The sequence below is a fragment of the Oryctolagus cuniculus genome, chromosome 2 (genome assembly GCF_964237555.1).
Source record: "Oryctolagus cuniculus chromosome 2, mOryCun1.1, whole genome shotgun sequence".
NCBI lineage: Eukaryota > Metazoa > Chordata > Mammalia > Lagomorpha > Leporidae > Oryctolagus > Oryctolagus cuniculus.
The window spans coordinates 74,322,837-74,343,272 of record NC_091433.1 but is presented as its reverse complement, the minus strand read 5'-3'; the positions used below and the strand labels follow the sequence as shown (position 1 = coordinate 74,343,272).

The 20,436-nt window shown below is 36.7% G+C and overlaps 1 protein-coding gene across 1 annotated transcript in view; it reads right to left on the bottom strand.

The window, feature by feature from the left end:
- MSR1 (macrophage scavenger receptor 1) overlaps window positions 1–20,436 on the bottom strand; it is a gene marked incomplete at its 3' end in the record, with an annotated part of 84,944 nt that overhangs the window by 35,208 nt on the left and 29,300 nt on the right. The window contains 3 exon segments of the mRNA NM_001082248.1: window positions 4,966–5,055; window positions 8,844–8,924; window positions 18,114–18,300. Of these exon segments, the coding sequence (NP_001075717.1) occupies window positions 4,966–5,055; window positions 8,844–8,924; window positions 18,114–18,300 (358 nt within the window).

Sequence of the window (20,436 nt, the reverse complement as noted above, 5' to 3'; positions counted from 1 at the left end):
CTTACACAAAAATCCACTCAACATGGATTAAAGACCTAAATCTACAACCTGACACAATCAAGTTACTAGAGAACATTGGAGAAACCCTTCAAGATATTGGCACAGGCAAAGAATTTCTGGAAAAGACCCGGGAGGCACAGGCAGTCAAAGCCAAAATCAACTATTGGGATTGCATCAAATTGAGAAGTTTCTGTACTGCAAAAGAAACAGTCAGGAGAGTGAAGAGACAACCGACAGAATGGGAAAAAATATTTGCAAACTATGCAACAGATAAAGGGTTAATAACCAGAATCTACAAAGAGATCAAGAAACTCCACAAAAACAAAACCAACAACCCACTTAAGAGATGGGCCAAGGACCTCAATAGACATTTTTCAAAAGAGGAAATCCAAATGGCCAACAGGCACATGAAAAAATGTTCAAGGTCATTAGCAATCAGGGAAATGCAAATCAAAACCACAATGAGGTTTCACCTCACCCCGGTTAGAATGGCTCACATGCAGAAATCTACCAACAACAGATGCTGGCGAGGATGTGGGGAAAAAGGGACACTAACCCACTGTTGGGGGGAATGCAAACTGGTCAAGCCACTATGGAAGTCAGTCTGGAGATTCCTCAGAAACCTGAATATAACCCTACCGTTCGACCCAGCCATCCCACTCCTTGGAATTTACCCAAAGGAATTTAAATTGGCAAATAAAAAAGAGGTCTGCACCCTAATGTTTATTGCAGCTCAATTCACAATAGCTAAGACCTGGAACCAACCTAAATGCCCATCAACGATAGACTGGATAAAGAAATTATGGGATATGTACTCTTTAGAATACTATACCGCAGTAAGAAACAACGAAATCCAGTCATTTGCAACAAAATGGAGGAATCTGGAACACATCATGCTGAGTGAAATAAGCCAGTCCCAAAGGGACAAATACCATATGTTCTCCCTGATCAGTGACGACTGACTGAACACCAAGAGGGAAACCTGTTGGAGTGAGGTGGACACTATGGGAAATGGTGGCTTGATCAGTATAGCCCTGACTGTTAATGAACAACTTAATACATTATCCCTCTTAGTAGTTTTTTTATCTGTTCTACTTAATATGACTGGTTTAGATCTGTAATTGATGCACAGTTATTCTTAAGTGTTGAAAATTAACTGAAATGTGATCCCTGTTGAACATGGTGGTGGGAATGGGAGAGGGAAGAGATGTATAATTTGGGACATGCTCAGGCTGACTTGCCCCAAGTGGTGGAGTTGGAAGCATACCAGGGGATTCCAATTCAATCCCATCGAGGTGGCATGTACCAATGCCATCTCACTGTTCCAGGTGATCAGTTTCAGTTCACAGTTGGTCATGGTGAAGGGACTGGGAGTCAAAGGGAGCACATAGACAAGTCTAGTACCTGCTAACGCTAACTGATGGAGTAAATAAAGGGGAGAGTGATCCAACATGGGAAGTGAGATACTCAGCAGACTCATAGAATGGCAGATGTCCTAAATAGCACTCTGGCCTCAGAATCAGCCCTAAAGGCATTCGGAGCTGGCTGAAGAGCTCATGAGAGTATTTCAGGCATGGAAAGCCAAGACACTCTGGCAAAAGATCTCTGCGAGTGAGATCCCAGTGGAAAGAACAGGTCATCAAAGAAGGAGGTACCTTTCTCTGAAGGGAGGAGAGAACCTCCACTTTGACTATGACCTTGTCTAAACAAGATAAGAGTCGGAGAACTCAGAGGGCTTCCATAGCCTTGGAAACTCATGACTGGAGCATAGGGAGATTACTGATGCCATAGACAGGAGTGTCAATTTGTAAAGTCAACAACAGGAGTCACTGTGCACTTACTCCTCATGTAGGATCTCTATCCTTAATGTGCTGTGCATTGAGATTTAATGCTATAACGAGTACTCAAACAATATATTTCACTTTGTGTTTCTATGGGGGTGCAAACTGTTGAAATCCTTACTTAATGCATACTAAACTGATCCTCTGTAAAAAAAAAAAAAAAATTATCAATTCCCAACTTGACTCTCACTGGGATTAAACATGACAATAGGTCTGCTCTGATTTCATCATCATTTAAAAAAAATCATCTATTATTTTTCACTTTATGTTTCTGTGTGGGAGCAAACTGTTGAAATCCATACTTAATGTATACTAAGCTGATCTTCTGTATATTAAGATAATCGAAAATGAATCTTGATGTGAATGGAAGGGGAGAGGGAGTGGGAAAGGGGAGGGTTGTGGGTGGGAGGGACGGTATGGGGGGGAAGCCATTGTAATCCATAAGTCGTACTTTGGAAAATTATATGCATTAAATAAAAGTTTAAAAAAAATAAAAAAATAAAAAAAAATTATGAAGGTAAAAAAAAAAAAAAGAAACTATAGTATAGAGAATATTCTTTGAGATTAATTTACCAAATTTTAAAAATATAATATATAATGGGTAGCACAAGACTTGAGGCAGGAGGGAGTTAAAAAGTATTTTATCCCCAACTGTAACTTTACTTTGAAGATTTAATGAAATTATTATTATTATGAAGATATTTTCCAATATTCTGTTTCTAATTCAGAGAAGATAATGTGATCAATAAGCTTAATTTCATCATTTCAGCACCAATCTCACAATCAGAAAAGAGAAAGAAATCATGCATTATTCTTGAAAGTCTTTCCATACAGCAATTTGTCTTTGATACTTGGGAATAAAAATGCTCAAGCTCAAGCAATGACCCCGTGATGATTTCTTGTTAATTTGTAGCTTAATATAATAGAAAGCTACAAATACATTGGACCAAAAAGAATTTGAAGCAAAATCTTATCCTTATTTTCAAAGGATACTAAATGATAATTGCTATTTGAGATAGATTATAAGCTAACAGAGCATTTTAATTTTAAACCCAGAGTACATATAACATATTTTTCTTACTTGAAAGAATTATTGAGAATTCTCTTGGAATCTATAACTAACCTTGAAATTGTGTCAAATTTAAGGTTTTATATATGTTCATTTATTGAACACAAATTGTTCAGTCAATTCAGCAAACCCTGGGTGATGTAGACAATTTCAAACAAATTAACAAACAGTTCTCATATTTATTGCCCTCACAGGCCTGATTCAAGCTGGACTGTTTTAGAGTTGGTATCACATAAATGTAATTCATCTGCATCATCATGTTTCTAGTGGATGTGTGGCTTGCTGATTTTTCTCTAAGCCTAGTAGGCGTTGACAGCTCATGAAAACCGATATTGCCAGCAATTATGTAGTCTACCTGTTACAACTTTTAAAATCTCAAATATGGCAACATCAAATAAATCTGAGTATGTATAGTAACAGTGATTTTCATTCATTGCTGGTGAGTATGCAAAATGGCAGAATCACTTTGGAAAACAGGTTAACAGTTTTTTTCAAAGCAAAACATAGATCTGTCATGTGATCTAATAACTACATCCCTAGGTGATTTCTTGCCCATGCCAAGAAACTGCACGCAAAGACTTACAGCAGCTTCAGCCATAATGATTAAAACCAGAAAGCATCTAAGATGTCTTTCAATAGGTGAGAGGGATATTACTGAGTAATAAAAAGAAATGAGCAATCAGGCCATGAAAAGATAAGGAGAAACCTTACATACATACTGTTGCAAAGTGAAGAAGCTATTCTGAAGACTGTGCACTGTGATTTCAGCGATCGGACATTCACGACTAGACAAAGCTATGAAGATAGTAAAGGGATGAGTGATCATCAGGGATTTGTTGGAGAGTGAGTTTGGTGATGAGGAAGGTGATCTTTAGGGACAGTGAAACTATTCTGTACAAAACTGTAGTGATGAATATACAACAGTATATATTTGCCAAAATCTATGAAACATAGAATACAGAGTAGCCCCTAATGTAAATCAAGTGCTTAAGCTAATAATAACAACATATTAATATTGCTTCATTAATTGCTACAAATTAGCCAAACTACCATAACACGTTAATAATAGGAGGAACTGGCCGGCGCCGCGGCTCGGTAGCCTAATCTTCCGCCTAGCGGCACCGGCACACCAGGTTGTAGTCCCAGTTGGGGCCCGGATTCTGTCCCGGTTGCCCCTCTTCCAGGCCAGCTCTCTGCTGTGGCCAGGGAGTACAGTGGAGGATGGCCCAAGTGCTTGGGCCCTGCACCCCATGGGAGACCAGGAGAAGCACCTGGCTCCTGCCTTCGGATCAGCGCGCTGCGCCGGCCACAGTGCGCCGGCCACAGTGGCCATTGGAGGGTGAACGAACGGCAAAGGAAGACCTTTCTCTCTGTCTCTCTCGCTCTCACTGTCCACTCTGCCTGTCAAAAAAATAATAATAATAGGAGGAACTATATATAGATAGGTGATATGTGTGGAAGCTGTATTTTTTTGTACTAACCTAAACCACTGTTAAAAACAAAATCTATGTAAAATACCCTGGTGATAAGAATCCTTTTCTTTTGGTAATAATCTACCTTGAAATCCAATTTGCAATAATAAACCTACCCCTTTCTAAAACTGCTGCTCAGAGTTTACAATTTGAGCTTAGGGCATTGGCACAAGCAGTGAAGAAAAAAAAAAAACCATCAAGAGAGTGACTGTTAAAGTGTAGAACCATGTGGATTGCTACACATTAATAAATAATAGTGGGCAGTTTATTTTTCACAGCATAGAATTTCAGGCTTGTCTGTGTTGGGAAAACAGGAACTGAGCAGGCTTTGAAAACCAGTTGTGGTTTAAGGGGTATTTACATGTTGCTTCTTGGGTTTTCTTTGCCAGTCTTCCCACTATCTTTGTTCTAAGATACTCTAAGGTACTCTCATGGTACATGGGCAAATTAACTGGCATCTTTACTACTAGGCCAAATACCTAACTTGGTTATCATTTTTTTTATCCAAGAATTTTAAAAGCCTGTCTATGATTTGGTATTTCTTCTGTATCCTCAATAACAAGCAGGCAAAGTAACACAATACCTGTCCTCCCAGTCTTCCCTGATTGTCCTGGATATCCTCGACTTCCCGGAAAGCCAATAGATCCTCGATCACCCTTAAGACCTGGAGGACCTACATGGTTAATGGGGAAGAAAATGCAGGCACCAATTAATCTTTCATACATATCTGAGAGTACAATGAAGTCATGTAATTTCATTAATGAGTATGGAATAAGTGAATCTTCAAACAGAAGTGCTTTCCTAGAATTCCATCTATGTCACAGAAAGATAATGTATAAGTAATAAGTTCAAACATTAATGTATTTGGTATGCTGTAGAAATTCAATTAAAAACATTGCTAGTTGAAATTAAGTACATGCAAAAAAATAAATATTGAAGTTTTAATCAGAAAGCTTATGTAATCAGGAATCTGCAAGTGGTAGGATTTTGATAGACCTAAATCAAACAATGCAAATACACATACACATATACATACTACATATATTTATTTATAGGCATATATTTTATACTATACAAGTCCTGGGTTTTATATGCATATATGAAAACTGTAAACCACCACTTCTTTTTTTAATCATTTATCTCTATAGTGACTATGAAAACCGCATATAAAATAAATATTATGTTCATAGGAAATGAAATAGTTTATCTGATATTCAGTGTGCTTCTTCTGACTTTAAATGCCATTATTAGCTAAGTAAGATCCAACTAGTCAAATTTTCAATTGACTCCTTGGAGAGGAACATTGCAAGAAATAGAATATATGTTTTTCTATTGTTAAATTTTTAAAACATTGCCTGTAGTCTGCAAGTTATAGGAGGCAATGTTTATACATATTAATTTGTAAAAAAAATTCTTATGGATCATTTATAAAATGATCCATAAAATGATTATAAAATATAAGAAATGTTCAGTTTAAGAAGGATTATTTGAAAGAGTGAAGAAATATTATCAAGTCCAGTGTAAAACTTTAATTCCAACAGAAATTAAGCATATTGACAAATAATAAAACAACAAAGTATGTTTAGAAATATTAATAAAACATTAGTAATGTCAGGAGATAATTCCTCCAGAGGCATGATTCCTATGGTGCAAAGTTCAGGCTATGTAAGAAAAGTAAATAGTACTGGTTGATGATGGAAGTTTGCAGCCAGAAGCACATTCAGTTCTCTAAGAATCATGTGTAGGTAGCCCCTCTTATGCTCACTGGTCAAGTTAGCTTATTATTAATCCTTCCTGGGCAGAAATAGTTGATTAGATGGCCTGTAAAATGGTTTCTTCAGAAACCAAGGGGGTAATCCTTCTTTGCAGCATTTTGCAATGGGGTAATAACTTTAAATGTTCCCAAAGGACTTGCGATGAGATGAACCCTTCGTCATGACATACGCCTCCCTTCTATAATTACTTATCATACTGTATTAATTACTTATCATACTGTATGCTCTGTGAAGGCAGAGACTCTGAATTTGTCGTGAGTACTCCACAGGGTAGAGAACACCAGGTATGTGGAAAATGATCAGTACATATTTCCTGAATGAAAGGTCATTCTCCCCCAGCATGCTTGCAAGGAAATGGTACTCTGAAGTGAATTCCTCTGATGTTGTTTTCAGATAAGGCATAATGTGACATAATACCCAACCTGGGCCATGAGCAAGACTGTGATACATTTAATGTATTCATGATTGAAGACCACAAGGATAATCACTAAACTTTCTCAGATATTCATATCATCCTGTGAGTCTAGGTGAGTTTGAGTTGGTCAAGTTGAGTTTTGTGTGATCAACTGGATGTATACTTGAAGACTCAATGAATTTGCTCTGACCACAACATGCAATTACTTTGATTACCTATCATACACTCTTTATTTCCTGATGTCAGTACCAACTATGAAGCAATTAGGCAGTCTGGCAGAGAGGGAAACAATGCAGCAGTCAAACAGGGAAGAATCTGTTAGGATAGATGCTTTCTGCCTTGAACACTTTTGCTGCCATGCACCAACACAAATGGCAACCTGATAACCCGAGAGTCAATTTATCACCCCAGCAACTACATCTCTCTCCCTTTCATGAAAAATTGGATAGTGCCTATTTGTGTAAATCAGCAAGTAGCAAAAGTAACAAAGTAACCCTCACTAAAAGACTCAAAGAGCCTTTGTAATGGCGTCTCTTTCTAGCATTAACAAAAGCTGAAACTTTTAGATCCATTTTTCTACTTCATACATCCATAGTTTAGAAAGAGCTGCAGAAGATGCTCCCAAGATAAAGCTTTGTACAGCAAGTTGTAGCACAGACAGAACTGTTATGGTTGAGTTATAAAACTTTGACAAGTGCAGTTTATAATGGAGGAGATGACAGACCCTTGACAATAGCAGCTCTGGCAGCTGATATAATACTGATTACTTCCCCTGCTTAGAACATTAATGTACCATCGCTAAGGTCTGCTGAGTGCAGTCAAATACAAGGGATTTTTTCTGAATGAAATTTTTACTTGATGGTACTTTCAAAGACACAAAAACAACCCATCTAGCATATCAGAGTCTTTTAAAATAGTTTCAAAAACGCTTCTTGATAAAAGTTTCATATATTGCTTTTTAAGCATGATGATGTAAAGGTCAGGCAGGTGTCAAATTCATGCTTTTCATTTTCAAAAATTGTTTTTTTCTAATGTAACTCAATACATTGATTGGAAAGTAGAACATTTTATGAAATCAAAAGACAGAAAAATAAGATGTAATATATGTTTAGGCATTTTTGGCAGCACAAACCATTCTAATTATAATTAGACTATGTAATGCATTCCCTACTTTCAAACTGCAAGAGAGTATCTGATTTCTAGCCAGTGTAATATGACAATCGAGTTACTGTTATCGTCTTTCTCAATTTATCTATTTATTTATTTATTATTTATTTATTTATTGACAGGCAGAGTGGACAGTGAGAGAGAGAGACAGAGAGAAAGGTCTTCCTTTGCCATTGGTTCACCCTCCAATGGCTGCCGCAGCCAGCGTACTGTGGCAGGCGCACCACATTGATCTGATGGCAGGAGCCAGGTGCTTATCCTGGTCTCCCATGGGGTGCAGGGCCCAAGTACTTGGGCCATCCTCCACTGCACTCCCGGGCCACAGCAGAGAGCTGGCCTGGAAGAGGGGCAACCAGGACAGAATCCGGTGCCCCGACCGGGACTAGAACCCGGTGTGCCAGGGCCGCAAGGTGGAGGATTAGCCTAGTGAGCCGCAGTGCCGGCCATCTTTCTCAATTTTTAAGAGCAAAGAAAGTTCACAGACTCTATCCTTTTCTGTGTATTCTATAACTTCTTTCAAAATATTGCTTTCAAGATTGCATCACAGAAGAAAATAATTTTAAACATTTTTTCTAGATAAAATACACGGAATGGCTCTGAAGCAATGGTAAAAAGTCTTGTACAATTTATCCAATATTTATATTCAAATTTTGTGAGTTTAAATATATATTCCAGTCAAGTGCTATATAAGAAATACTACCCAAACTTTCCCTGACTTACTTTTTTGTACTTATTCAATCTGAAGATGATTTTTAATTCTCTTTCATGTGGTACCTAAATTTAGTCTGCTCTATACTATTTGCAACCCACAATATAGTTGATGCTCCCTAGAGATAAGAACAATGCCATTTGGTACAATGGCTCACATATTGAATCGATTCAACAATCAAGATTCAATGCTTATCAGTAGGTGTAGTATACAATATTACTTGATTAGGCTTCACATCTCCCCCAACATACATGATGCCTACACGCACGCATGCACACACACACACACACATACACATAGTAAACAAATAAGTCATCCTCGCCCCACATACATGAGAACACGCATATGCATCTCCTAGACTCAAAGCATAGGATGAAGTAGTTCTGTTACCATACCTACTGGACCTGGAACGCCTGGTGGACCACTTTCTCCGGTTGGACCTCTATCTCCTTTTTCTCCTGGGGGTCCAGGAGGACCTTTAAAAAAATGTTACAATTACAGGTTACAGTTGTAAAGCATAGGTAAAATGGATTTGTCACCTGTCAAGACATTTACGTTAAGAAATGTAAAGCTTTTTATTTTTTGTGCAGTAACATAGAATAAGACTGGCCTTCCCAAAACAGAGGAATACTTTGCTATTGAATACTCTAGTGTCTTATAATAATAAAGAGGACACAGTCCCAAATTAAACAGCCCAAAATGTATTAAAAGTGTATATGTGTATCTGACAAGTTTCCAGGTTCTCAGAATCTAAGGGGAAAAAAAGGCCCTAGAAGAGCACAAAGCTGTATTTTTAAGAGAGGTCTTCAAAGTGTTAAGAGGGAGCAGCATCGTGGCACCACTGCCTGCACATCTGGCGTCCTACAACAAAGTGAGTCCCAGCTGCTGTACTTCTGATGCAGCTTCCTGCTCATGTTCCTAGGAAGGTAGCAGACAACGCACCAAGAGCTTGGGACCCTGCTACCAATGTGGGAGGCCCCAATGGAATTCCTGGCTCCTGGGTTTGGTCTGGTCCAGACCCGGCTGTTGTGGCCGTTTGGGGAGTGAACCAGCAGATGGAAGACCTCTCTTTCTCTGCCCCTCACTCTGTCACACTCTTTCAGATAAATAAATAAATATGTAAATAAATCTATAATTTTTGAAGTAGTCATGGAGAACACATAGTCTTTTTACCAACATTTGTCAATGAAATTTTTCTAAGTATTTCATATTGTGTAAATACTGAGAAGATTTTACTGTACTGCAGAGATGCTATGTGGGAGAGACGTGCATGTGGACTTAACAACACATATGTGAGGGCTCTAAAGCAACACAATTCAAACATTGGAGACATCTAAAATGTCTGTTTGTAAACCTCACCAGAAACTCATATGTTTGTCAGGGAGATGGAAATTTTCATGAATGACAAAGGTTGAAAGGGAATTATTGAGGGACTAGAATTTAAAGGGGGCTCTTTGAAGAATGAGTACAATGAGAAAAGACATGTGAGGATGTGGGAGAGTCATAGAGAAAGGCAGCCAGGTCAAAATAAATACAGGGATATATTTTTAAATCAAATGCTAAGTAGAATACCCAGACCAATTTAGATACTATAAAATAAGATGAAGTGTTAGCAAGGAAATTTGCTTGCTTTCACAATTTACCACATGATTTCTGAAAACTGAGTTTGAATAATGATTTAATTATTTGATTTTGTGTCCAGCAAAACAGGTATCTGGTGATCACATCTTTAGAATGATTATACTGAATATCCTTAGAAATTAAAAATACTTCTGTCTGCATTCCCTTTTCACACGGAGTATATAAGACAAATATTCTTCCCTTCATCTAAACAGGACATTTAACTTTCTTTTTAGTTCCAAAAGGAAGAAACAAACGTGGATGTACCATAAAGTAATATGATAGCAATGTTTTCAAACAGGTATTCTCAGCACCCTGGAAAGCTGCAGATGATAGCTCAAGTAATTGGATTTCTGCCACTTACATGGGAGACCTGGACTTTGCTTGGTCCAGGCCGGCACCAGCTATTGTGGGTTTTTGAGGATGGGGCATTTTTCTCTGTCTGCTTAGCTCTCTTTCTGCCTTTCAAATAAAATAAATAAAAGTTTTTGAAGAGGCATTCTCAATTGCTGAGGTTTGGTTATTTGTAGATCGCAAAGACAATGCACAGCTATATTTAGCATGTTTGGTTAAAGAGTCTGTTGAAATCTTTGCTTAGTATATACTAAGTTGATCTTCTGTATATAAAGATAATTGAAAATGAATTGTGATGAGGAATAGGTTGGGAGAGGGAGTGGGAGATGGGATGGTTGCAGGTGGGAGGGAGGTTATGGGGGGGGAAAGCCACTATAATTCCAAAGTTGTACTTTGGAAATTTATATTTATTAAATAAAAGTTAAAAAATTAAAAAAGAACATTTGTTACAAATTTAATAGGGTGGGGAGACAAAATACCTGAAGAATTCTAAGTAAGGGTCATACAAAGATTATCTCATGAATAAGTGTATCCTGTACATTTTCTTTTCTTCTTTTGACATCCTTGTCCCTATTTCTATTTATCTGATCTAATTTTCTAAGGTCCAATGTGGGCTTAATCAGTTCATGGCATCCTTGCTCTTCTCAATTCATAATATCCCTTTCTCTTCCTATGTAATATTAAACAGCAATACTCTATTGTATTTTAGAAAAGGAATTCAATTATAGAAAATATAAAAGCCTAGAAAAAAGCAGGAGGAAAAATAATGTAAATATAATGTAAAATTTCATCATTCTAAGAGAATAACCATTGAAATTTCTTTCCTCTGGGTGTGTGTATGTATGTGAATTTTTGGCTCTTTTTTTTTTTTTTTTTTTTTTTTTTTACATAATCTTCATGTAAACCCCATTCTGCAGGCATTAAGCAATTAACTAGTGAACCATCTCAAGCTCTAGCTTGATGTTGGCACACGTATATTTAGGTGTTGCACCAAAGAAGTTCCTGATTCTCTATCGGTTGGAATCAGTGTGAATGTTTATTCTATGTGGAAGAATGTAGTTCTTCCTGAGACAGGGAGCAGAGTTTCCACAACCGTGAACACAGCTTCAGCCCATTCATCACAGCACAGTGGCAGTGAAGGGGCAAGCCTCAGTCTTCAGCTTGAGTTTGGTTGAACAAATTGAAAAGAAGCAAACCATCACACTCAAGAAAGGTGTCTGAAAAAAAAAAAAGGGCACTGATACTTCAGTTTAATAATCAGGGCTCTAAGCAAGACACAGATCTTATAGGAATAATTAAAATGTGTAAATCAAGAAACAGAGACACATGGACGAGGCCAAGGTATTTAGTCTCTGAGATTGAGTTTTCACTTTTTTTTTTTTTTTTTGGTAAATAAGAGATGAAACTCTTATTATCAATAATCCTTTCAATTATTTTGCATGGAACTTTGGGGATTGCACACAACACTCATTTTGGAATATTGGTTCTGTCACAATAAATACATCTATTTAATTTTATAAAGTTTAAAGAACCTTCCTTGTATTTTTATATCAAAATACTAATACCTGGTATCTAATCTAAAGTAAGAAAGCCAGGTAAATATCTCTAACTAGATATTAGAAATATCCATAACTGTATGTTGGAAATTATACTTTTTTGTTATTTTATGTTTTATGTAGCATTAATATACCTCTACTAGGGAACTTAAAGAAGTTTGTGGAAAATGGAATTAAAATATGAATTTATACTGGTGCAAAACTCCATGAAAGTCATAGTTTTTTATGATATGTTTTTTGTGAACTTTTTGAAGACTGTATGTAGGATTTCAGAGGGTTTTTTTTTGTTTGCTTTGCACCCAAATAAGCAGATTCTTTAATTCCTCATACTATAATTTTTTTTTATATATTGTTATGCCTCTTTTACTACCACCAATAAAATGTAGAAAGAATCGCACTAACATGCTTTCAGTTTCTTTTAGATATTCTGGGGGAGAATGGAAATACACAAATCACATAGAAAGAAGCTATGCTGAGCTTCATGCATGGAACTTTTGAGAACCTTGTCAACATCATGCTGTCCCTGTAGTTTCCAAAGCTAGTCCCCCTCCTACCCTTCTACTGTAGCACACAACCTCATCCTCCTGCAGCTAGACTAGTGATAGAGGTGTTAATCTGGTGTTGAAATATTTTGTCTATCTCACACAGATATTTCCTTTGGTGCTGGCTTTTGTAATAGAAAGTGTGTTTGAAAACACAATTTTGAGTGGAGCCAAGAAGGAATGGAGGTATAGGAGAACAATATTTCAAACACACTCCATGAATTACAAAGAAATGCAGTCTTATATTCTATCAAAGAACAAAAGAATGAAAGACTTGGAGTTAAGAGACCTAAAGGCTATTGTTTGCTTGTTCTTCATTGTTCTTTATTGCTATTTAGCTTCTTCAAAATTCTGAACCATAAACATATCAATAACCAGGGGAAGAATGAAGCATTCAAAAAGAAAGAGATCTACCATAGAAGACTTCAAACACCGCAGAGAGGAATGCATGCCTTCTGAGGAGGCAGTGGCCTTTTTGCAATCTATAGTTTCCCTTTGGGAAGTCTGCAATCTAAAAATGGGTTTGAATATATACAGTCTGGAACCCTGAGATATGAAATAATTACAATTGTCTGGTAGAATGGTGATAAGAAATTTTGCAAGAACATGCAGAGGGTAGAGAAATACATAAAATAAAAACAAATAGTAGCCTTGGGAGATATAAAAAAAAAGTAATTAAAACATCTAGCTCTGAAACCTGGAAGAGCAATGCTGTTGCACTGATAAGAAGGAGGTGTTAGTTTCATTTATACAATACATATGTAATTGCTCACTCACTGTATTCAAGACACTCTAATAGATGATGGGTATGTACAGGTGGGCAAGAGAGACAAGACATGACTTTGTGGAGCTCACATTTGATTTGAGAAGATAGATTATTAAAAATAATCATATGAAATAATTTTATATACTGGTAAGTACTATGAGGTAGTCAAAGCAAATAATGATACAGATATTTGGGAGTGAGAATATGAATGAGGAGATGGAGGAGTCATCTCCAAAAATGCAATTTTGAGTGGAGCCAAAAAGGAGTGAATGTATAAGTGAAGAATGTTTCAACGGGAAGAGGAGTCTAGAGCTCATTACAGACCGCATAAAGTGAAACTAGCACTTCCTCCTTTTCTTTTTAAAGATTTACTTATTTGTTTGAAAATCAGAGTTACAGAGAAAGAGAGAGAGAGAAAGGGGAGGGGAGGGGAGAGATCTTCCATCTGCTGATTTACTCCCTAGATGACTACAACAGAGCCAGAAGCTTCATCTGGGTCTCCCACTTGGGTGGTAGGAGCCCAAACACTTGAGCCACCATCCATCCAATGCTTTTCTCAGGCCATCAGCAGGGAGTTGGACTGGAAGTGTGTGGAGAATCCCACAGGAATTTAGAAAAGAGTCACAGATCACCGCTTACTTGAAAAGGAGATGAACTGTGGAAACACGGTAAAACATTGAGTTGAAAAGTTACCATAAGCCACAAAAATAAAAGTAAAGTGGAGTTATAAGTCAGGAGCTGAGGCAATGCCTAATGGCTGTTAGGGAGACGCTCCTAATCACACCAAGCAGACATCTCTGGGCAGTCAGATTACAGTGCGCTATGGACAATACCCTCCTACCCACGCTGACTGGACAGTTCAAACATAAGTAAGGCGGGAACAGTACTGACTGGACTGCTTGACTATAAGCAAGGAGGAACCAGCATTGATTGGACAAGCTGGAAGATGGAAAGCTGGAGAACTGCCAAGAATGAGGATAAAAAGGGAGCCCTCGCACCACTCTTCATCCTCTCAGGGATCGTGTGTGTGTGTGTGTGTGAGAGAGAGAGAACCTCTGGATCTCCACACATCCGGAGCTGAAGAGGCAGCCTACTGCTCTGCACGGAGCAGGTAGCGGCACAAGCCGACCTGCAGAGCTGTCCCTGAGCTGTAACCCCACTGTCTGTGTGTGAATGTGTGTGTGTGGCCCAGTGTGAGCGAACCTCTGGATCTCCTGGCACTTGGAGCTAAAGCGCCAGCTCGCTAGCCCCCTTGCTAAGCAACACAAGGTGACTACGGGATCAAAACTCCAGCCGAGATGCTGCCTCATCGCCTGGCCTGGAGTCCTCATCAGCCCTGCTGCCAAACCTGACCACAGAGCCGGACCAGGCCTCTCAGCAGCGGACCTCTCCAACTTCTTGCCTGGCCCTCCGCCTAGGAATGTTGAGCCTACTGCCCAGAGGGACAGCCTTCCCACACCTTCCTGCCTGTACATGACTGATCTGAGATCCGTCTCTGCCGAGACGTGGAGCTTTGGACCTTGAACACTGACACTCTTTTTCATGACCGTGATACAAGCCTTGAAAACACAGCTTTTACAAATAATGTTAGTCACGTGTAAAATAATATAACTATGTTTTGACCCTGTGCAAGGTATCTGTAAATAATGCTGGAGACCTTGATGTACACATACTAATATAATTAAATAGCCCTCAAAATTACTTTAACACTGTATACTGTGATCTATGGATTAATGAATAAGTTCAAGTAGTATTATTGATATTGATATTAATGGTGTTGATTCCAGTAGTCCTCTAGTCATTAAGGAAATAGTGTTACTCTGATAGTTAAGTATTATAGTGAGTAAGTTAAGTAGATGATAAGTAGTTATGTTAAACTAAGTAATTCAGTAAGTGTGTTAAGTTAGATATAAGTTATGATAAGTGATATTATTGATATTATTGATAGTGATATTAGTGATATTGATAAGTGTGTTAAGTAATTATGTTAAGTTAGGTGATTAGGCCAAGTAGTTAAGCTAAGTAGTTATGTTATGCTAAGTAGCTAAGTATTTAAGTCGCATTAAGTAGTGGTGTTAAGTTTATTGATAAGTGTATTAAATAGTATAGATTGATAAGTATATTGGTACTGATAAGTGTATTGACCTCAATGAGCATGCCGATGAGTAGTGTGATAAAAAAACCCCTGGTGTGTAAGCAATAAAATCTCTCATTGGAAAGACAGTCTTGTGTCCTGATATTCCTCTCTTCCCTGTGACAAGTCGTATGCCCCACTTGCTACTGTCGAGCTGCGTGACAGTAGGCACTCGCGACAAAGTGGAGCAGCTGGGACATGAACCAACCAATATGGGATGCTGGCATCCCAGGAGGTATCTTTACTCACAACGCCACAATGCTGGCCCTCGCATTTCCTCCTTTTCAACTTACATTTTCTGTCACTCATCCTCATTTCCATGCTAGGCAGAGGAATGTCAGAGGGGACATTAGAAAATGAAGGCATAGAAATAAAGGCTTGCCAGATCGCATAAGAATTTAGATTTTATTTCCACTACAGTGGGAAGATATTAGAGTGTCTTTACTATGAGGGAAGAAGGATAAAATAATATGTGTAGATTTTTTTAAGAATTCTTTTGTTGTACATATAGTGGGTTAAGAGAGAAGTTAAAAATAGTTTTCTGATATCTTAAGTGAACAACTAGTTGGACAGTGACACAACTGACAAGAAGAATGGGAAAGTATTAAATTTGGAATGGTAGATGATGTTGCCTGATCAAGTGTCAATGGTTTGGTTCTGGATTTGTAAAATTTTCAATATTTATTTGAAATCCAATAGTGGAAGTATATAATTTTAGAGATAAAGCAGATTAAGTTGCAATTTTTCTTTATCAACTGTTTTAATGTAATGATTAAATATTTTTAACAAGTGTTTTACTTCAGTAATTTATTAAGAACAGTAATAAAGAGAATATCCCTGCAATGTCACAATCCAAGAAATACTCACCTAGGTTCTCCCTTATATATATACTTACTTTCAAAGATAAACAATAATCTGAAGTTATTGTTTCTGTTTCTTACATTTTAAAAACAACCATTCTTATTACATTTGTGTCTCTAAATGTCCATTATTTACTTAATACTTGCTGAATTGCAAGATTATAAACAAAAATTATACTGTCTACTTGTTTTATATTAATTTATATCATATTATCTGACATGTTTTAAATTGTTTTATTCTTATCAATAACTTGTAATATATAAATAAATCTCATAGAGTTCTTAATTTCTATTCCTTTACTTACTGATGAGATAAAAAAGATTATAATCCTGAAATAGAGTTTAAAAGATATGGAAAGTAGAATGAGAAATTTTACAATGAATTTAATTAAGATTATGGAGAAAAGAAGAATTATGAAGACACAATATTCAAAGATGTTGAAGTTGATAACATTCTCAAATTGATGAAAGACTTTAAAATACAAATGTCAAATAGATATATTGTTAACACAAAAATGCGGATGAGTGAGACTTCTGATAATAAAGGCAAAAATGTTGGCAAGCAGATTGGTATCAGTCATATTTAAGAACAAGGAAAACTGAAAGTCAAGGAATAGATTTCTTAAAATACTCACAGAAATATCCATAATAAGCGTTTACATTAAGAAACGTGAATATGGTAAAATAACATTAAAGATCAAGAACAAAACAGAGAAAGCGAAATCAAAGTGTTTCACCACCAATGTACTTTCACTAAATGAACTTCCAAAAGTATAGTTTAGGCATAAAAGGAAATGATTCCAGCATGGATGACTGAGGTGCCTTTACAAAGGGAACCAACTGGTAAGTTTATGGGCAAATTCAAATATACATGATCTCTTTTTAGTAAGAAAAATAATATTGACTAAGTTCTTGATTTAAAACATTATATAAAACTGAAATAAATTACACTTAAAAATGCAGGAACCTGGGGGAGGGGATGATCAGTCTAAGCATTTTGGGTTATTTCAGTCTTTTAGAATGATGGTGAATGTACTGATCAACTAGGATGGACATTGCCACAAAGCAGGCTAAGCCCCTGCTTGTAACGCTACATCCCATATTGGAGTCCTGGTTTAAGTATCAGCTATTCCACACTTTGAATTCTGTTTCCCACCTATGCACTTGGGTGGCAGCCTGTGATGGCCCATGTACTGGTTCCTACCACCCATATGGGAGACCTGGATTGGGTTTTTGGCTCTTTGGCTTTGGCCTGGCCCAGCCCTGGCTGTTGCAGGCATCTGGGGAGTGAATCAGCAGGTGAAAAATCTCTTTTTCTATCTATCTTTCTCTCTGCTGTTCAAATAAATAAGTAAATCACTTTTTATTTAATAAGATACTGATCACTTCAGACATTGTTAGGATGCCTTTCAAGGACAAAATTAAGAAAAAAGAAATTCAGTGAAAAATTTCCAAAATCTTTTTGGTAACGTTGGTAAAGAGAAAAATTCAGTGACAGAAAAATTTCGATCAATCCAAAAGCAGGCAAGAAAGGCAAGCATAAAACATAAAACAAAACGAATTAACTTGTACTTTTTGAAAATTTGTATTGCTTTTTGGGGACTTAGAAGTATTTTCAACAATGAGAGATTTCATTTGCTTACCCCTTTCTATTTAAAGGAGTCTAGTTTTACTATGTCTAGACATGATCTTAAGATTCTTATCTCTGTGCCTTTGTTGTTTATGTACCCTCAAAAACTATTTAGAATTAGTGAATTTGTAATACTAAATCCCTGAATTTATCAGGACATTATTAATTTGTCAATTTTCTGGAAGAAAGACAAGATATTTTACCTTGAATTAAAGTGATATTTCTCAACGTCTGAGAATGTTCCCAATCTTTCAGCCTGAGATCATTAGTGATGTTATTCAGGACTTTCACTTCTCTTTTTATTTCCTGTTCCAAATGCACTTGTTCTTCTTTCATAGACATAATTTCTGCTGATGCATTGTGCACACGCTCCTTTAATTTGCTGATTTCCTGTGAAAGTTAAGGAACCAACCACAACTGTTTTTGCACAGAATTACTAAGTATGTAAGTTCAAGCAGTCATGGAGAGACAAGATTTTTTTAAATACGTATTAAAGAGATTTTATGGAATAATAATACAATAATTTGGAAGCTTTTAAAATAACAATTCTTTAGTTCTGAAGCATTTCCTCTTTTGACTGAAAACCTGAATTTTCACATCACAGCACAGATGAGTTTATCTAAGGTATGCTTCTATTCCCAAATACATAGATGTCAAAACAAAAATAAATTAAAAGCTTATCACATGGTTTTAGATCTATGTGAAGTACAATTTCTTCATGGTGTACTTACAGTAGCAATATATTCTATGTCTGTGAATTTGACAGTTTCCTCTAAAAGTTATTTTATAGCAAAAGTCATAGTTTACTTCTTAATGGCAATGAATATTGACAGATTTTCATACTCAATAATACCTGAAACTAACAAATTAACAATATTTTAAATTTTATGGCTTCTGTATTTGATGTTTCCTAATTATCTGTATATGTATTTTATATATTTCTATATATACACATATATGCATCTATGTGAAAAATATCATACTTGTACTATGTTCTGAAATATACTTTTACTTTTTACTCAATAAAATATTAAGGGTACTTATCTATTAAGTACAGATGATCTTATTTTCAATAATGAAGTGGAATTGTATTATTTTTTCATAATCTAAGGGTTCCTATTGATTTGAATTTTCAGCTGTACACATTTTTACAGTTCTAAGCATTATTACAATTAACCTCATTTGGTATATACTTATGTATTCATAAATGTACTTCTATATGGCAGCTTCCTGGAAGTGGATTTGACCAATGGAACTACACATTAAAATTTTTGTTCAGTATTACCACACTGTCCTCCAATGATACTGTTCATTTTTTCCTATTACTAACTGCACGTCAGTGCCTGCAGCTTGCACCCTCATACTTATTACCCACAAATATATTTCATTTGAAGAGTAGTAAATAGCAAATCATTGTGACAATGTGCTCCTCAAATTGCAATGAGGTTAAAATACCCAGTCATCAAGTTTCCGAAAACATTTTTCTCGGGTAATTTTTCTCTCAGGTCATTTGCTTGGCTTTCTCTTTGAATGTAGGGCTTTGTCTTTTTGTTTCACAGACTCTTCTCATTTATTCTGATAAATTTTCTGTCTCTTTGTTCCATTTTTATCCCTTCTCATTTTGTGGGTTACTTTTTAAAGTTTATGTTCAACTACTGACAGATTGCTTCCCTTTTTTATGTATAAATAAAACAGTGGTATATTATTCCTTAAATTGGGGGTGAAGAGAAAATTACACTCTCTTGGAGACATTGTGGTAAGGCAATCAAATCAGAATGTAAACCCTTTGTAAAAGAAGTGCATGCCTGAGTGTATGCCCTCTTCAATGACAGGACAATTATGCATAGAGACTTACTGCTCTAACTGTGCCCTTCTCCATGCGAAACCTTGCTCTAGAGCATATCCTGCCTTCCACCCCCTGCTCTGATGCTCATCACTTACTGCACAACATTATATGAAAAGAAAGGTGAGACGGCGAACATGGATGTTTGTAGGACTTCGCAATATGATAAACCCACTTGACTTAATTTATGGGGCTACCTTTTGTTGCCAGTATGTCAGGTAGTTTCAAACTTTGACAGAACAACCATCAGGGGATAGGCAAGCAATTTTACAACCTAGAAACCTGGAACTGCCCATATTTTTCATGCCTAAGGCTTAGACTACCTTTTTATTCCCTTTGAAAATTGCATATGATGTTTACACTGTCCACGTTTCCTCTGGAATTATTTTTACTAGGAGGAGGGAAACAGTGTTGGACTAAAAAAAATCCCATGCAACCTCCGGCACACCCTCCGCACTCCATTCTTTTTGCTGAAAACAAACACGATATTTTGCAATCTCAGTCTTTTCCATGAACCATGGAGAAGGTAAATTCCACCCCATCTGCCCAACTTTGGTTCTTCTTTTCTTTCAAATTACCACTTGAACTGCCCTGGATAAGCATTATACAGGTATCACATACAAATCTTGTTCAAGCAGCATTTGATGATTCAAGCATTCATTTAATTTACTTATATCCTGTAC